This window comes from Siphateles boraxobius, unplaced genomic scaffold (assembly GCF_051911475.1).
Source record: "Siphateles boraxobius isolate OS27281-9 unplaced genomic scaffold, OSU_SipBor_1 33, whole genome shotgun sequence".
In the NCBI taxonomy this organism is placed as follows: Eukaryota; Metazoa; Chordata; class Actinopteri; order Cypriniformes; family Leuciscidae; genus Siphateles; species Siphateles boraxobius.
Window position 1 is genome coordinate 12,879,653 of NW_027508953.1, and position 18,037 is coordinate 12,897,689.

The 18,037-nt window shown below is 40.4% G+C and overlaps 1 protein-coding gene across 1 annotated transcript in view; it reads right to left on the bottom strand.

Annotated features, from left to right (window-relative positions):
* ppt2b (palmitoyl-protein thioesterase 2b) overlaps nt 1-18,037 on the bottom strand; it is a 50,442-nt gene that overhangs the window by 7,472 nt on the left and 24,933 nt on the right. The window contains exons 5-7 of the mRNA XM_077195568.1: nt 1,115-1,198; nt 920-1,004; nt 745-799 (exon numbers count right to left, since the gene is read on the bottom strand). Of these exons, the coding sequence (XP_077051683.1) occupies nt 745-799; nt 920-1,004; nt 1,115-1,198 (224 nt within the window). The remainder of the gene's footprint in view (nt 1-744; nt 800-919; nt 1,005-1,114; nt 1,199-18,037) is intronic.

Sequence of the window (18,037 nt, forward strand, 5' to 3'; positions counted from 1 at the left end):
CCTTCCTTCCAAAAAAAACCTGACAGGAACTCACTGCAGAGCTAAGACACAGGATTGTGTCATGGCAGATCTGGGCAAGACTACAAAAACAAAAAGCACATTCTGCACTGAAGTTTCCCAAAAGCACAGTGGCCTCTATATTATTACTACATTGAAGAAGGACTCTTCCTAGAGCTGGCCTCCCAGCCAAAATTAGGAATCTGGGATTTATGGCAGAGTGGTCAGCCTAAAGACACATGAAAACCCTAGAATTTGAAGGGGAAAAAAGATTAGGTGAAATAAACTGTTTGACCCCAATTCCAAGCATCATATTTTGAAGAAACCACACACCGCTCATCACCTACACAATACTGCTGATAGTATCATATCGTGGGGGTGTTTTTTTTTGGCGGGGACTGGTCGGCAAAGAAGTTGGACCCAGGGCAATACAGAGATATCCTTAATGGAAACCTGATGTAAACCTCAAATTGGGTTAAGGTTCATTTTCTAAATGGACAATAATATGACAAAGACGGCGACGCTTTGTCATTATGAGGTATGACTTGTAGATTGTAAAGGAAAACATTAAAGCATTTTAGCATTTTAAAGCATGAGAAACTCTAAATACTTTCTGAATGCACTGTAGTTCCTGAATAGGTTAATGTTTAAAACCATAATTTGAAAGAACCATAATTTGAAAGAAAGAAAGCATACACATACAGTACATACATAGCAACAATGTTGTCAGAGGACAATTATGCTTACCTTCTGGTTTTTCATTTCAACGACCGTCTCATTATCATCATAGAAACCAAACTGACTGAAAAGCAAGAAAATGAGACCTAAAAATCCTTTGAGAAAAGTATAAAATGACCATCATGTTTCAAGCTTCCGAAAATCTGAGTTATCAGATAAAAGATTGACAAGTGATTTAAGCAACCTTGACTGCCATGGTGTGATGACCCCATCATCAGGACCACCTATCAGCACCAGCTTCTTAATTCGCAGAAAATGTTGTTTCCAAGCTGTGCAAGTAGAATATTACATCACAAACCAGTAATAAACGCTACAAACAATAAAAGCAATTGAAAAAAATAAAACAAGCTCTGGCTCAAGCTGTGATCTGGTGTCTTACCAGTAGAGTTGGGATTTGGCCTTTCATTGTTCAGTAATGCCAGATAGTCACTGCTGTTGATGTACAAGTCTCTGTGATGAGGGTCTGAAAAAACCCCCCTAAAAACGTCACTGTATGGTCTTATAGAGATACTAGAATTTTTCAACATAATATCTTTTCTGTAATAATAAATAACCACTCAGTGAATGATCAGGGCATTGCTAGTTACTATGTTGTTCTGAGTGCTTTTAGTGTGAGGTTATTCGGTTGTTCTGGGTGGTTGCTTACTGGCCCAAGTCAAAAGAGCCCACTCATTGTCTCTGTGATATTCTAGATTGTAGATATGCCTCTGGCCCCTAGTCCACCCAAAAAAAAAATCATCAATTACTCATCCTCATATCATTCTAAGAATGTATGACTTCAGGGATTTAAAGTCACTCTGTAGTCAATAATTTCATCCCTTAAAACTCATCTTTGATCACCAAAATGGCATACTTAGGCGTTTTTTCCTCGAAAAAAATTCTTCATGACAATTCTTCAGACACAAGGTACACAGTACACAGAACAAGGAACTAGGAACATCACAACATCAAATAACGACCGACCAACACCAACTGAAGAACATGGGTATAAATACACAGGCAAACAAGCTAAACAAGATAACAAGGGGGCGTGGCTAATCAGAAACACATGGGGAGACCAATCAACAAAACGGGGAACAGCTGAACATGAAAAGACAGGGAAACACATGACAGACAAGAACAAGGAACAAAACCCACACCGTGACATAGCAGCCCCCCCAGTTCTGGATCAGCAGAACTGATGTGAACAGTCTCTGGTTCGGCCATCTTGTCCGTAGACACTGGCTCGGCAGAAGTGACGGGAAGCGTCTCTGGCTCGGCAGAAGTGACGTGAAGCGTCTCTGGCTCGGCAGAAGTGACGTGAAGCGTCTCTAGCTCGGTATGAAGCTCAGGCATGTCGTGGTGAAGCTCTGACTGGACGTGGCTGACGTGAAGCTCAGGCTGGACGTGGCTGACGTGAAGCTCTGGCTGGACGTGGCTGACGTGAAGCTCTGGCTGGACGTGGCTGACGTGAAGCTCTGGCTGGACGTGGCTGACTTGAAGCTCTGGCTGGACGTGGCTGACGTGAAGCTCTGGCTGCACGGTCTCTGGGATGAAGCTCTCTTCACAAACGGAGAGCGCCTCTCTCCAGTTCAGCCCGGATAAATCGGGGAGCTCCCTCCGGTTTACCTCCGTAGCCCCCAGCCGGTAACATAATTTGATCGCCTCGTCCCCCAGGGAGCAGGAGGCAGTAAGTGAAGCAAACCCCTGGAACTGGAGTACTGGAACAAATCTTCGCTATCCAGGGCCAAGGCTGCGATCTGTCCAGCGAACTCCCGGCTCATGCTGGGGAGATCAGGCGAGATCCATGCTGCTGGATTCATTTGTAGTCGGTCGTTCTGTTACGATGCGGCAAGGACGAAGCAGAGAGTGAATCCAATCGCAAGCACTTTAATAATCCAACAATTATTAAACTGAATTAAATTATAAACAGAATATTAAAACTTATTATAGGCTACCATAGTGATTCAGGATTCATGGTGTACTCGCTCATTATATAAATTTTACATTTTTAAGTTAGGAGCTATAAATACTATTAAAGTGTGTGAATTAAACTATGCAAATCAATGAAAGCACACAGCTCTGACAAACCATAAGCGGGAGTGCTGCTTATCACGATCCGCTGAAAACAGGACACAGATCAAGACAGCAGATGTATCACACAAGTTAACCCTTTCACACGTAAGTTTAAAATATTCTAACTTACCCCCCAGCGTGAGTTTTTCAAGGCGACCGTTATTTAGAACTTGTCACTTTAATGTTTCCATGGTGACGCGTCATTGCTTGTCACGTGACACAGCGCAACCACAACACAGCGCTGAATGAATGATGATCTGCTTATGTCATTTTCCCTTTTTTATTAAAAATATTCACAAATGTATTATCTATAGCATGAAACACTGATATTCCGATTGTCAAATATGTGCAAGTGGATGTGTTTTGATGTTTAAACACCTTTATAACGATCGCGTTAGTTGAGCTGTATGCGCGATGGGCGGCGCCATGTTAGTTTGTTTCACAGTTCAGATTATCGGATCTGTTGGATTTACACGTCAATTCCTCCACTTCTCACGAAATGCATGAAAGTAAGTGGCCGGTGAACTGGGAGAAGAATAGGGTCAAATGTAAAGCTACTTACACAATGTGTATCTGATATGAATAAAATGTGTCGTCTTATTATAATGTAAAGGATTATTATTGCCGCTTCCGTAGACATCAGTGTGTATTTTACAAACTCAAAATCATTGTTTAGCTAGTACTTGTGTGTATTTAAATGTCTGAAACCTAAAATAAACATTATGTGGTTGAAAACACTCAATAGTTGTGATATATGACAGCACTGAGTGGGTTCTTCTCTGGCTCAGCGCCAGCAAACGCGCAAAAGCACGTTTAAATTTAGCAGTTGATCACGTGATGCACTGACCGTTCTGATCACACCGGTATGATCGTAAGCTCCAGGGACCAGCCAAGAATGATCACACCGGTGTGATCGCACGTGTGAAAGGGTTAAGCCTGTTTCATTGACTGCTTACAGTTTGTTCTTTTTTGGAGTACTTTATTTTCAGTTTTTCAGTATACAAAAACAAAAACAGAAGAACAAGTAAAATAAGAAAAAGAAAAAGAAAAACAATCCCCCTCCCCCCTCCCCAAAAGGGTGCTCCAATATTCTACAGTAGAAATGTAATGTAACAATGTCTTCGAGGTCAGTCACATTCTAATATCACATTATCCACATGATCTAGATAGGGTCGCCAGATTTTAATAAAAGTATTGTATCCCTTTCTAAGGCTATATGTTATTTTTTCTAATGGCACACATCTATTCATTTCTAAATACCACCTAGTTATAGATAGAGGGGAATCAGATTTCCATGAGACAGCAATGCATTTTCTAGCCACTGCCAGAGCTATCTCCAGAAAATGTTTCTGAAACCTGTTTAATATTTTATCAATTTTCATGAAGTTCCCCAGCAAACAAAACTCTGGGTCAACCGGTAATGAAATTTGTGTAATCTTAGTCAAGACACTACAAAAGTCAATCCAGAAATCTCTTACTTTTACACACGACCAAGTACAGTGTAGGAAGGTGCCCACCTCTATTGTACAGCGGAAGCATGCATCAGATAGCTCAGGTTTGAACTTATGAATCTTCTCCGGAGTTAAATACAACTGATGGAGGAAATTATAGTGGATAAGTCTATACCGTGCATTAATAGTGGCAGATAAACTGTCTTTACACAACTCTGACCAAACTTGGTCTTCAATTGTGGTAATTAAGTCTGATTCCCACTTCCCCTTAGACTTATATAGATCAGGTTTAGGACATTCCGATATCAGCAAAGAGTACACTTTGGAAATAAGCTTACATTGTCCACCATCAATTTCTCCATTTCCGTGAGCTTGGGCAGAGTCATGCTGTCGTTCAGAGTGCTCCTCAAAAAGGATCGCAATTGAAGGTAACAAAAAAAAGTATTGCTGGGCAGGTTATATTTCCTCCTTAATTGTTCAAAGGACATGAAAAGTCCATCCTCATAACAATCCTCCAACGTATTAATTCCACTGTGATGCCATGCCTCCAGGATCTTGTTATTTACAGTCATCGGGATAAGCTCGTTTTGTTTTAAAGGTGACTTTGGCGACAGTCTTATATCCTTGCCGATGGTCTTATGTACATCATACCAAAGTTTAATAAGGTGTAACAGAATTGGGTTATCAGTTTTCCTTGATAAAATTCGGTAGTTGTATTTGTACACAAATTCGCTAAAGGAGTTATCTTTCAAGGAGTGAAATGCAATATGAACCCAGGATGGAATTGTGTCTTTCTCAGACATAGACCAAAGAAACCTCATTTGGGCAGCAAAATAATATTTCCTAAAATTGGGTAATTGTAGTCCCCCTGACTGATAGTCCCACGTTAATTTCTCCAAAGATATCCTTGGTACCTTGTTGCTCCAAATGAACTGTCTTACATTTTTATTAAGAGTTTTGAAAAAGTTTTGGGGTAATGGAATAGGCAATGATTGGAAAAGATACTGCAATCTTGGTAGAATGTTCATTTTAATGCAATTGATTCTCCCGATCAAAGTAATGGGGAGACTAGTCCATCTGCGTAAATCTTCCTCAATTTTTTTAAGTAGTGGACAATAATTCAACCTATAAAGATTTTTTAAGTTATTATCCACAACTATACCAAGATATTTTATTCCAGTTAGGGCCCATTTGAATGCGGATGCACCTTGATACCCATGATAATTAAATGTTGTTAAGGGGATTATTTCACTTTTATCATAGTTTATTTTGTACCCTGAAACAATACTATAGGTGTCTAATAAATCTTGTAATCGAGTGAGAGAGTGAGAAGGGTCTGTTAAATATAAAAGAACATCATCAGCTAATAAATTAATTTTATGGGTTGTCTGTCCGACCTTGAAGCCCTTTATTTCAGGGTCCCTTCTAATTGCTTCCGCCAAAGGTTCAATGGCTAAGGCAAACAGACTCGGAGACAGCGGGCATCCCTGTCTACTGGATCTATGTAATGAAAATGGGGATGAAATTTGTCCATTAGTAGTAATTTTTGCTTTGGGTTTATAATATAGGGTTATCACCCAGTTAATGAATGTATCTCCAAAACCAAATTGAGCTAATACCTTAAATAAGTAGGGCCATTCCAGCCTATCAAAGGCTTTTTCCGCGTCTAACGCCACAGCCACTGTGTGGTCCGGCCTTGATTTTGCTAAATGAATTATATTGAAGAACCTACTTAAGTTATTGGCAGATAGTCGTTTTTGGATGAAGCCGCTCTGATCTGGATTAATTATTTTTGGTAGTACTAGGCTAAGCCTGTTTGCTAACACTTTAGAGATCAATTTATAATCTGAGTTCAGTAATGAAATAGGCCTGTAAGAGGCGCATTTTAGTGGATCTTTATCTTTTTTTAATATAACTGTGATTATAGCAGTCGTAGATGATTATGGAAGCCTATGCGTCTTAGATGAAAGATTTATTACATCCATAATCAGTGGTGTGAGTAAATCTTTGAATTCCTTATAGAATTTAGGTGGGAAACCATCCTCTCCTGGGGATTTATTAGACTGAAGTGAATTGAGAGCTTTTATTATTTCTGCCTGCGTGAAGGGGAGGTCCAAATTTTTTTTATCTTCTTCACTAGTTTTTTGTAATTCGATTCTAGATAGAAAATTGTCTATATGGGTCAAATCTTTAGGCAGCTCTGATTTGTACAAATTTGAATAAAGGTGTTTAAATGTATCATTAATTTCTGTTGGACTATATGAGATCGAGCCTGTTTCAGTTTGAATAGCATTAATACTTCTATTGTTTTCCTCTGTCTTCAGTTGCCAGGATAATATTTTATGTGCTTTCTCTCCCAATTCATAATACCTCTGTCTAGTTCTTAAAATGGCTCTTTCAATTTTGTAAGTGTCTAATGTATTGTATTGGAGTTTTTTCTGAACTAAGGATTGATATGTGTCAGAAGAACCATTTCTTTGATAATCTTTTTCTAGGGATAATATTTCTTTTTCTAATTTGTCAATATCTTCTGTATATTGCCTTTTCAGGCCTTTTGTATAGGAGATTATTTGCCCTCTCAAATAGGCTTTCAGCGTATCTCATAAGATAAAGCTATCGGGGGAGGAAGCACAGTTTGTTTCACAAAAGAACTTAATCTGGTCTCTTATAAATTTGCAAAATTCAGTTCTTTGTAGAAGAGTGGGATTAAGGCGCCACCTATATGCTGTTTTAGGTTTATCTGGAAACAAGATGGACAAAGTCAGTGGCGAATGATCCGATAACGTTCTAGATAAATAATCAGAGTCTAATACTCTATGGAATAATTGGGCAGATAATAGGAATAAATCAATTCTAGTATGGGATTTATGAGGGCATGAATAAAAGGAATAATCCAGAGTCTGAGGGTGCATCCGCCTCCAGATATCTATTAAATTTAGATCTTTCATATATGTTTGAGTGGTCTTGGCTGCTTTTGAATTTGAAATGGTCTTGGTCGATTTGTCCATTATAGGATCTAAGCAAAAGTTAAAGTCCCCTCCTATAAGTATATTTTGTTGCCCCCCCGCAGCCTTTAGAAACATATTTTGCATGAACAATTCATCATCATAATTCGGTGCATATAAATTTAGGAGTGACCATTGTTCTGAGAATATTCTACAATTAACAAAAACATATCGTCCTGAGGAGTCAATATCAGTATCAAGTATTTCCAAAGGTGTATTTTTATTTATTAAGATGGCTACTCCTCTGGCTCTTGAATTGAATGAGGATGACAATACCTGCCCCACCCATTCTCTCTTTAATTTTTTGTGTTCCTGCGCAGTGAGGTGAGTTTCTTGTAGGAAAACTAAATCTACTTTTAACTTTTTAAGATATGCCAAAACTCTTTTCCTTTTAATCGGCCCATTGAATCCATTAACATTAAAACTGACAAATTTCAATACTCTATCCACTAAGTTCTTTCTTATTTATGAGCTTCATTCGACCTCTTACAATATTACCATAAACAGAGCATATGTAAACATGTAAGCAACAAATAAATGGAGCACCCAAACAAAAAAGAAAATTACCCCAAAAAACACATAAAGAACCCCCTAGCGCCATCTTCAAAAAGTGTGGCACACTTCCCTTCCTCTAGAAAGGACTTGTATTCGTGAACAACTATTCTAACTTAAACTTAAAGATATTCTGCCCCCCAGGGGCTCTCCGCTATATAATATAGAATATTATATGAAACACTCTAAAATAGAACTGACTGTAATAAGATAACCACTCAAGTAGGTGAACAATATCGTAAAATTGTGGTGTCTTAACGTTACAGTTTACACAATGGTTGAGATTAAGAAGGTGCGTCAGGTCATTTGTTTACACTTCTCTTCCATTTTCAAGTGTTCTCTCTCACAAATGCTGCTGCTTCTCTTGGCGTTTTAAATGTTTTCTTTTTCCCATCTGAGAGCGTTACCCTCAACGTAGCGGGATAAAGTAAAGCAAACTGGATACCTTTGGACTTCAGCTCTTTCTTTACCCGATCATATTCCTTTCGGCGCTTCACCAAGTTGGCACTCAGGTCAGGAAAAAACATAACCGGCGCATTCTCGTACAATATGGGACCGTTGCTTTCCCTGGACAATTTTGCTGCCGTACGAAGTATCTTCTCCCGGTCCTGATATTTCAGCAGACGTATCAACACAGCCCTCGGCCTTTCCTCCGCGGATGGTCTTGGCACGGGCGTCCGATGTGCTCGCTCTATTATCAGTGGCTCGGGAAAGTGCTCTTGACCCAATACTGTCGGAAGCCAATCGGCGAAAAAAGTGACCGGGTCACTCCCCTCACACCCTTCACGCACGTTGAGAACGCGGATATTATTGCGTCTGCTGTAGTTCTCAAGTGACTCAACTTTCTCCATCAAATATTCATTGTCCTTAGTCAACTTGATCACCCGCGAATCCAACTCGGTGACATGATCCTCCACCGCCCCGATGCGATCCTCCGCTTCAGTGACGCGGGATGTCAGATTGTCAAGCATGGACTTTAAACCCGATATGGATTCGTTAATCTCTGCCGTTTTGGTATCCAATTTATTGGAAAGGGCTAGGTTCCCATTTCGTATCTCTTGAAGAATAAGAGCGTTGTCCCCGGTAGGTTGTGCTTGTCCGTGCGCCATCTTGCTAATGCTTGCTTCTTGTTGCTGGTCTTCCTTTTCACTCGATGAAGTATGTACACTCGTCGAGTTAGTTTGCTTATTTCTAGATCTTAGATCCATTACGCGGCAGATGAATCAGAATAAAAGAGTAGTTTTCCTCCTTTGAAGGGATAAGAGTGTTTTTAAGAATACATTTTCGGAAAGCATCCAGGAACGCGTCCCTCTAGCTCAGCTGCATCACGTGACCCACCGCTTACAGTTTGTTCTGTTGTATTTGTTGCACTTAGCTTTGAGAATTAGAAGAAAATATGTTAATAAGAAAATCAGAAAGAGCTTTATTGCCAATTGTGCTTGCACACACAAGGAATTTGTTTTGGTACTGAGGCTTCCAGTGGACATATATAAATACAAATACAACAAGAAACATAATACTAGGGCTGTGCTCAAAATATAATATGAACTCCCGACGATACACGTATCGATACAGCAGCTGCCGTATCGATGCTGCCGTATCGATTCTGTCATGCTTTTGAATGTAGCCAATTATCACGTGACGTCAATTTGCGCCATTTTAGAAACGCGAGCAGCAGCGCGAGACATTCAAAATGGATAAAAGAATTTTGCCACCGCCGGCTAAAGTAAAATCAAAAATATGGGAGAATTTCGGGTTTTACGCTAAACCAGAGAGTCTGACATTGGACATGAGTCATGCAATTTGCAAGATCTGCAAAACAAAAGTTAAGTACTCCGGCAACACGACAAACCTCTCTCTGCATATGAGTAGACATCATCCAGACCTGCCAGCCCTGGTCGCAGCAGGTAGAGGCAGCACATATCAGTCATCTCAGAAGCAGCCAACGTTGCCTGATGCTTTTATCTCAAAACTCTTACCCACGTCGCAGCGCTCACAAAAGATTACAAATGCATTAATGCGCTTCATATGTCAGGATTTACGGCCATACAGCGTTGTCGAGAATAACGGCTTCAGACAATTGCTTCACGAGTGTGAGCCACGCTACACAATACCAACACGTCAGTTTTTAACAGAAACTGCAATTCCCCGGTTATATGACGAGGTTAAGCGAGACGTTCTGTTGTAACTCTCTTCTGCACAAAGAGTTTCCATTTCCTGCGATGCTTGGACTTCGAGAGCAACCCAATCATATGTTATGGTAACCTGCCACTACATTTCTCAACAATGGAAACTTGTCTCGCACGTTCTGCAGACAAGAGTGATGTTTGACAATCACACCGGAGCAAACATCGCAGATTTGCTTAATGATGTGATGTACGAGTGGGGAATAAAAGACAAAGATCGAGTGCTTGTGACTGATAGTCCAGCTAACATGTCAGTAGCTGCAGAACTAGCCAAATTAGTTCATGTGAGATGCTTTGCTCACTGTTTGAATCTGGCTGCTCAACACGCTCTGAAGTTACCGAAAGTTTCCCGTCTTCTTGGAAGAGTTCGGAACATCACAACATTTTTTAGGAAAAGTACAATCGCTTGCCATGTCCTGTACGAGAAGCAAAGGGTACTTGGCCTTCCCGAGCATAAGTTGATGACCGATGTCTGTACGAGGTGGAACAGCGCACATGACATGTTGGAGCGATTCGTAGAACAACAGCCCGCAATTTGCGCTGCATTACTGTCAAATGAGGTGCGGAAAAAATGCCAAAGACCTGTGGACATTAACAGAAGCAGACATAACATGTGCTGAAGATGTAATAAAGGCTATGAAGCAACTTAAATTGGCAACTCACGTTATGTCCGAGGAGAAGACACCTACGGTATCTATTATCGCACCGTTGCATGCTCAGTTAAGTCGTGGCATTCAAATTGAAACCACCGACTCGACAGTGGGACATAAAGATCACCGTGACTGGAGATCTGGAGAAGAGATATGACCGTGAAATGCCCCTTCTAAATATGACCTCAGCACTGGATCCCCGCTTTAAAGCATTGCCCTTTTTGAAGGAGGACAGACAGGAGGTCTACACCAAAATGGCAATGAAGGCATTTTTATTAATGTTAGTTAATAAAAAATAAAGCTGTTCATTGTTTGTTCATGTTAATTCACAGTGCATCAACTCATGTAAACATTTTAAAAATAAATGTTGAAATTAACATTAACAAAGATTAATAAATGCTGCAGATGTGCAGTTCAGTAGTTAGTTTAAATGAACTAATACTGAATCTTTGTTAGCCTTATTGTAAAGTGTTACTAAGTTATTAATTACAAATGTTATAATTATTTCAGGACCAGATTAAAGAAGCTGCTCAGAACAGAAGGAATGCTGAGACAGATCTGTCACCACCCTGCAAGAGAAGGAATGTGGACACATGTGCTCTTGAGGACTTGTTTGGGGATGCATTTTCCCCTCCCAAAACACAACAATCACCTCTGACACTGTATAATCAAGCAGAGGTTGAAGTCAAGAAATACAGATACACAGAGCCATTACCTCTTACAGAGGATCCACTCATCTGGTGGAAGGAGCACCAGTCTGTTTTTCCTTTACTATCAAACTTGGCAAGATGTACCCTCTGCATCCCTGGTACAAGTGTAGCAGCAGAGAGGGTCTTCTCCACTGATGGAGATATAATTACAGCAAAGAGGAGTGCTCTCAACCCTGAGCATGTGGATCAAGTATTGTTTCTTCTTAAAAATCTTTAGATGTAATCAGACTTTGTTTGGTGGAAATTCCAAAACCTAAGGCAAAATTGTTAAATACTAGGTGTTTAAAAGAGTTTGAGGAAACTAAATTAAATGTAAGATGTTACAGTTTTTTCTTTTATGGAATATGTTTTATGTTTTGTTTAGTAATTGTCATTTCAGTTACTGAGGCAGAGACTTTAAAAGCTAAAGGAAGAGCCATTCTAAGTTTTTTTTAACTCTTTGCTTTTTTAATGACAAAAACTAAATAGTTGTTCAGTTATCACAACTTTTATAACACTGGTTGGTTATTCAATAAACAGATATTACTGTTGCTAAACTCTGCTCAAAAGAATTTTAAATTCCTAATTGATCCATATCGCATAGCTGTCAACCCTCCCGTTTTTTCCGGGTTTCTCCAGTATTTTAGCTCTTTTCCTGCTGTCTTCCCGTTTTAGTATTTTCCCGTAAAATATCCCGTATTTTTACGCTCTGATTGTGTGAGACGTACAAGCTCGACCGGTTTTTGGCTTGAAGTCGTTCATCCTCGGATGTGACGCCGTGCAAGCTGTTACAAAAAAAGCCGTGCACACAGCAAAGCGAAATGGGGTCTTGCGCACCCAACACGTCATTTTTGCCACGCTCGTGCAGACGCGTCGAGTATAAACCATGGTATAAACAAAGCTTGACCCTAACTCCGTGTCAGCGTGCGCTCTGATCGGTACAGAACTCTCCCGAATCATCTTCTGCAGCAGCCTCCAAACCTCTGAAGCACCACTAACTCCGCCTCCGTTTCCCTCGTAAGCTGATATTAGTATTTAAACATTCTCTATGATAAAACATTTTTTGTAAAAAATATTTTAATAACACTGTTTTGGCGGTTATAGAGTTCTAATTACGGTGTTCAACTATAACCGTTGGAGACACACACACACACACACACACACACACACACACACACACACACACACACACACACACACACACACACACACACACACACACACACACACACACACACTCTCTCTCTCTCTCTCATATATACACACACACACACACGTCTCTCTCTCTCACTATATGTAGGCCTATGTAGTTATAAACTCTTTAGACTGTTAATGATTAGTGCTTTTTTTTTTTTAAGTTTGTGGGTAAGAATCGTGGAAAAAATCCCTTATTTTGGGGATGGATTCCGGGAAATCTCCCTTATTTTCAATGTTCAATGTTGACAGCTATGCCATATCGTGATACGTATCGTATCGTGGCTTTAGTATCGTGATGCGTATCGTATCGTGACATTGTTGGTGATACACAGCCCTACATAAAACTACAAATTATAAGAATAAAAAATAAAAATAAAAATATATGAGAATAAAAGTATCACATTTGGGTTTAGTCAGAATAGACATTTTCAGATTTACAGATTATGAACATATTTACAGTGTTTTGAATATTATAAATAAATAAATCTACATATAAGTATCACCTGAGTTGTAGGGTATTGCACTAAACAGTGGGAGTATTGCACTTAAGGCATATGCCTTGGGAGGAGTGTTAACTGTTCAGGAGGGAAATGGCCTGTGGGAAGAAACTGTTCCTGTGCCGAGATGTTCTTGTGGCCAGTGATCTGAGTCGCCGTCTTGACGGTAACAGTTCAAACAGGTGGTGTCCAGGGTGAGTGGAGTCTGTGATGATTTTACCTGCTCTCTTCCTCACTCTGGAAGAGTACAGGTCCTGGAGGTTTGGCCAGCTGTTCAACCTCCAGTCTGTAAGCAGACTCGTCACCGTTTCGGATGAGACCAATGACAGTGGTGTCGTCGGCAAATTTCAGGAGCTTGACAGTGGGGTCTTTAGAAGTGCAGTCAATAGTGTACAGGGAGAAGAGCAGTTGGGAGAGAACGCACCCTTGGGGGGCACCAGTGCTGGTGGTGAGAGTCCTGGATGTGAGTTTACCCAGTCTCGCTCGCTGCTGCCGGTCCGTCAGGAAGCTGGTGATCCAATGACAGGTCGATGATGGTATGGAGAGCTGGGTCAGTTTGGCTGTGAGAAGACCAGGCATGATGGTATTGAAGGCCAAACTGAAGTCCACAAAGACGATCCTTGCATAAGTCCCTGGTCTGTCGAGATGTTCCAGGATATAATGCAGTCCCATGTTGACTGCATCATCCACAGACCTGTTTGCTCTGTAAGCAAACTGAAAGGGATCCAGCAGGGGTCCAGTGATGTCCTTCAGGTGGGCCAACACCAGTCTTTCAAAAGACTTCATGACCACAGACGTGAGAGCGACAGGTCTGCAGTCATTAACTCCAGTGATTTTGGGGTTTTTTGGGGACAGGAATGATAGTGGAGCGTTTGAAGCAGCAGGGAACTTCACACTGCTCCAATGATCTATTGAAGATCTGCGTGAAGACCGGGGCCAGTTGGTCAGCGCAGGCTTTTAAACAAGCAGATGGGATGCAGTCTGGGCCTGAGGCTTTCCTAGTCTTCTGTTTTTTGAAGACTCGGCCCACGTCCTCCACAAAGACCTTAAGCTCCGGTTGGATGGCAGGAGGGGGGAGTAATGGTAGTGCAGGAGGTGATGGTGAATATGTGAAGTCCGAAATATCTAAAACTGTAGAAAAGTTATCTGGTGTGTGTTTCCTAATGTCCAGTAGTTCGTCTTTGGTGAAACTGATGGGAAAAGAATGACTAAACGCAGAACAAACTAACAAAAACAACACAATAGCTGGAGAGCCCCACACAGAGGCAGCCGTCTGCGGCACCATCTTCGATCGAAGAATAAGTTAATGCTATATATATATATATAGGTAGTCAATATAGAGTATACATAAAAATAACAGTGATGTGCAAACTCTGTACACACGTAGTGGGGTTCCATAGGGTCACATTGGAAATATGGCACAGTTATTAACCAGGAATCTTAAAAATGGCACTTGATAGATTTAGTATTTTCAGATACAGATTAATTTACATTGTGACTGTGTATCAGATGTAATCCACTCTGTCTGTTTCTGCAAAGGTGTGTGCCAAATGGCCCATACAGATGAATGGCCCATTCAGATGTATGGCCCACAGAAACTGATTGGTGTGAATGACAAAGAATCAGCAATGCTAAGGGTGGATTAGCAAGTTAGATCGATCTCCTGTGGGAGGTCCTAACAGGTTTCTATTGTTTGTAGCCCATAGGCTATGTCTTCATGTATAAAGTTCTGTCCCACAGACAGAACTTTGGGTTAAGATTGTTGAAGGGCGACATGCGAACATCACTGCTGAAGGACTGCTACACTACAAACCTTCAATAAATTCTTCTCCCCACAAGAACTCTGGTCAAGCTTATTTATTTTATGTATTGGAGACATCTAATACATTGGCTAGCCACCCAATCCACTGCTCGGCCAAATACAGCAAAATCTAACACACTGATGATAAAAAAGGTTGCCCTTAATTTTTTTTTCTGCTTTTTAGCAATGAAACCATGTTCCTGAAGCTTGGCGGACACCTAATTCCCCTTGTTAAATCATTGTTATTTATTGCCCATAATATTGAAATAAAGAATTTCAATACTGGTTTCTAGAATAACCAGAAAATGTCATTCTTGTGGGCTTCACAAGGAGACACAAACGATTGAGAAATATTTCTGAATTAGTTTGTGCATTTTTATGCATTTGAAAATCAAGACTTCACACTAGCTATCTTAGCAGCATGAAAAACAAAACAGTTATTCAAACTGGAAATATATTATACAGAAAGCTACCAAAGTACATTCAGTCAGTGAGCGTGGACTAAAACTCCAGCGCTTTCAGCAGATTTCTTCTTCAAAAGTGACTATTTATACAGTGGGGCAAAAAAGTATTTAGTCAGCCACCAATTGAGCAAATTCTCCAACTTAAAAAGATGACAGAGGCCAGTAATTTTCATCATAGGTAGGCTTCAACTATGAGAGACAAAATGAGAAAGAAAATCCAGAAAATCACATTGTAGGATTTTTTACGAATTTATTTGCAAATTATGGGGGGAAATAAGTATTTGGTCAATAACAAAAGTTTCTCTCAATACTTTGTTATATACCCTTTGTTGGCAATGACAAGAGGTCAAACGTTTTCTGTAAGTCTTCACAAGGTTTTCACACATTGTTGCTGGTATTTTGGCCCATTCCTCCATGCAGATCTCCTCTAGAGCAGTGATGTTTCGGGGCTGTCGCTGGGCAACATGGACTTTCAACTCCCCCCAGAGATTTTCTATGGGTCGGAAATCTAGAGACTGGCTAGGCCACTCCAGGACCTTGAAATGCTTCTTACGAAGCCACTCCTTCGTTGCCTGGGCGGTGTGTTTGGGATCATTGTCATGCTGAAAGACCCAGCCACGTTTCATCTTCAATGCCCTTGCTGATGGAAGGAGGTTTTCACTCAAAATCTCACGACACATGGCCCCATTCATTCTTTCCTTTACACGGATCAGTCGTCCTGGTCCCTTTGCAGAAAAACAGCCCCAAAGCATGATGTTTCCACCCCCATGCTTCACAGTAGGTAGGTATGGTGTTCTTTGGATGCAACTCAGTGTAGTGTTACACATTTATTAATGTTTTAATTTAGGTTCCAATACAATAGTATAGAAACTGAGAAAGTTTAGTAGACTGAATTTAGATATCAGAGTATCAGCAAGAGATTCATTGCCAGTCCTGTTCTCTCTATTGTAAGTTAAACGAGTCAGATTACTGAGACTCTCCCCCTTTGTTCTAATGACTACATTTTGAGGCATAGATGAGATCAAAGCAAGCAAGTCAAGCAATTCAGTTGTCTGACATTAGCTTTTGTCTGTATGCACTTCCTGGCCAATAAGATGATAATGTGAAGGTATAGGTGATACAGTCGGGCTGATTGGATTAGCATCTCAAACCTCTGAGTTAAACTGTTATGCTGACGAGATCAGGACTGTGGAATTTCCAGTAAAGTGCTGATTCCTGTACTTCACATTTACATGCTTTGTTCAGATTGCCTCTCCCTTTGATGTAAATCCCTCCCCTTTAATAAGGATAAAACACTGTGTTTTAGCTATTGAGTTAGACTTGATGACTGCAGCTACCGACAGCTCGTGTTCTCAATAAAGAATCCTGCTGAAGATACAACCAAGTCTCCTGGTCTTTCGCTTCTAAGTCTCCTACAGTTAAGAAGAAAAAGGTCTACAACGCATTCTTTCTACTCCAAACACGACGAGTTGAGTTTTTACCAAAAAGTTCTATTTTGGTTTCATATGACATTCTCCCAATCCTATTCTGGATCATCCAAATGCTCTCTAGCAAACTTTAGACGGGCCAAGACATGTACTGGCTTCAGCAGGGTGACACGTCTGGCACTGCAGGACTTGAGTCCCTGGCGGCGTAGTGTGTTACTGATGGTAGCCTTTGTTACTTTGGTCACAGCTCTCTGCAGGTCATTCACTAGGTCCCCCAGTGTGGTTCTGGGATTTTTGCTCACCGTTCTTGTGATCATTTTGACCCCGCGGGTGAGATCTTGCGTGGAGCCCCAGATCGAGGGAGATTCTCAGTGGTGTTATATGTCTTCCATTTCCTAATATTTGCTCCCACAGTTGATTTCTTCACACCAAGCTGCTTACGTATTGCAGATTCAGTCTTCCCAGCCTGGTGCAGGTCTATAATTTTGTTTCTGGTGTCCTTTGATAGCTCTTTGGTCTTGGCCATAGTGGAGTTTGGAGTGTGACTTTTTGAGGTTGTGGACAGGTGTCTTTTATACTGATAACAAGTTCAAACAGGTGCCATTAATACAGGTAACGAGTGGAGGACAGAGGAGCCTCTTAAAGAAGTTACAGGTCTGTGAGAGCCAGAAATCTTGCTTGTTTGTAGGTGACCAAATACTTATTTTCCCCCATAATTTGCTAATAAATTCATAAAAAAATCCTACAATGTGATTTTCTGTTTTTTTTCTTCTAATTTTGTCTCTCATAGTTGAAGTGTACCTATGATGAAAATGACAGGCCTCTCTCAGCTTTTTAAGTGGGAGAACTTGCACAATTGGTGGCTGACTAAATACTTTTTTGCCCCAATGTATATACAGTACTTCAAACACATCTGATTGGCCATTGCATTCATATGCTCAACAGAAATGTGTGATTAGTTGTAATGCACAACGCTGCAAAAACGACAAGTAAAAATAAATCTTTGATGCAACATGAGCACATCAAATGCAATGCCGCAATTGACATTTAATTAATTTTTTATATTTCACCTTAATCTCGACAGTCCTAACCGATTTACTTTTATTGTGCTGGGGCTTTTTTTCCCCCCCAAGCCACCATTATTTCTGACCCTGATCTGCAATGATATCATACAAGGCCTCGTTACAATCCAATTGATGGATAATATCCATCATAATGACAGAAACAGTAAATAATATTCTTAAAAATATCTTTTGTGTTCCACAGAAGAAAGAAGGTCAAACAAGCATGAGGATCAGAGGGTGAGTAAATGATGAGAAAATTTAAGT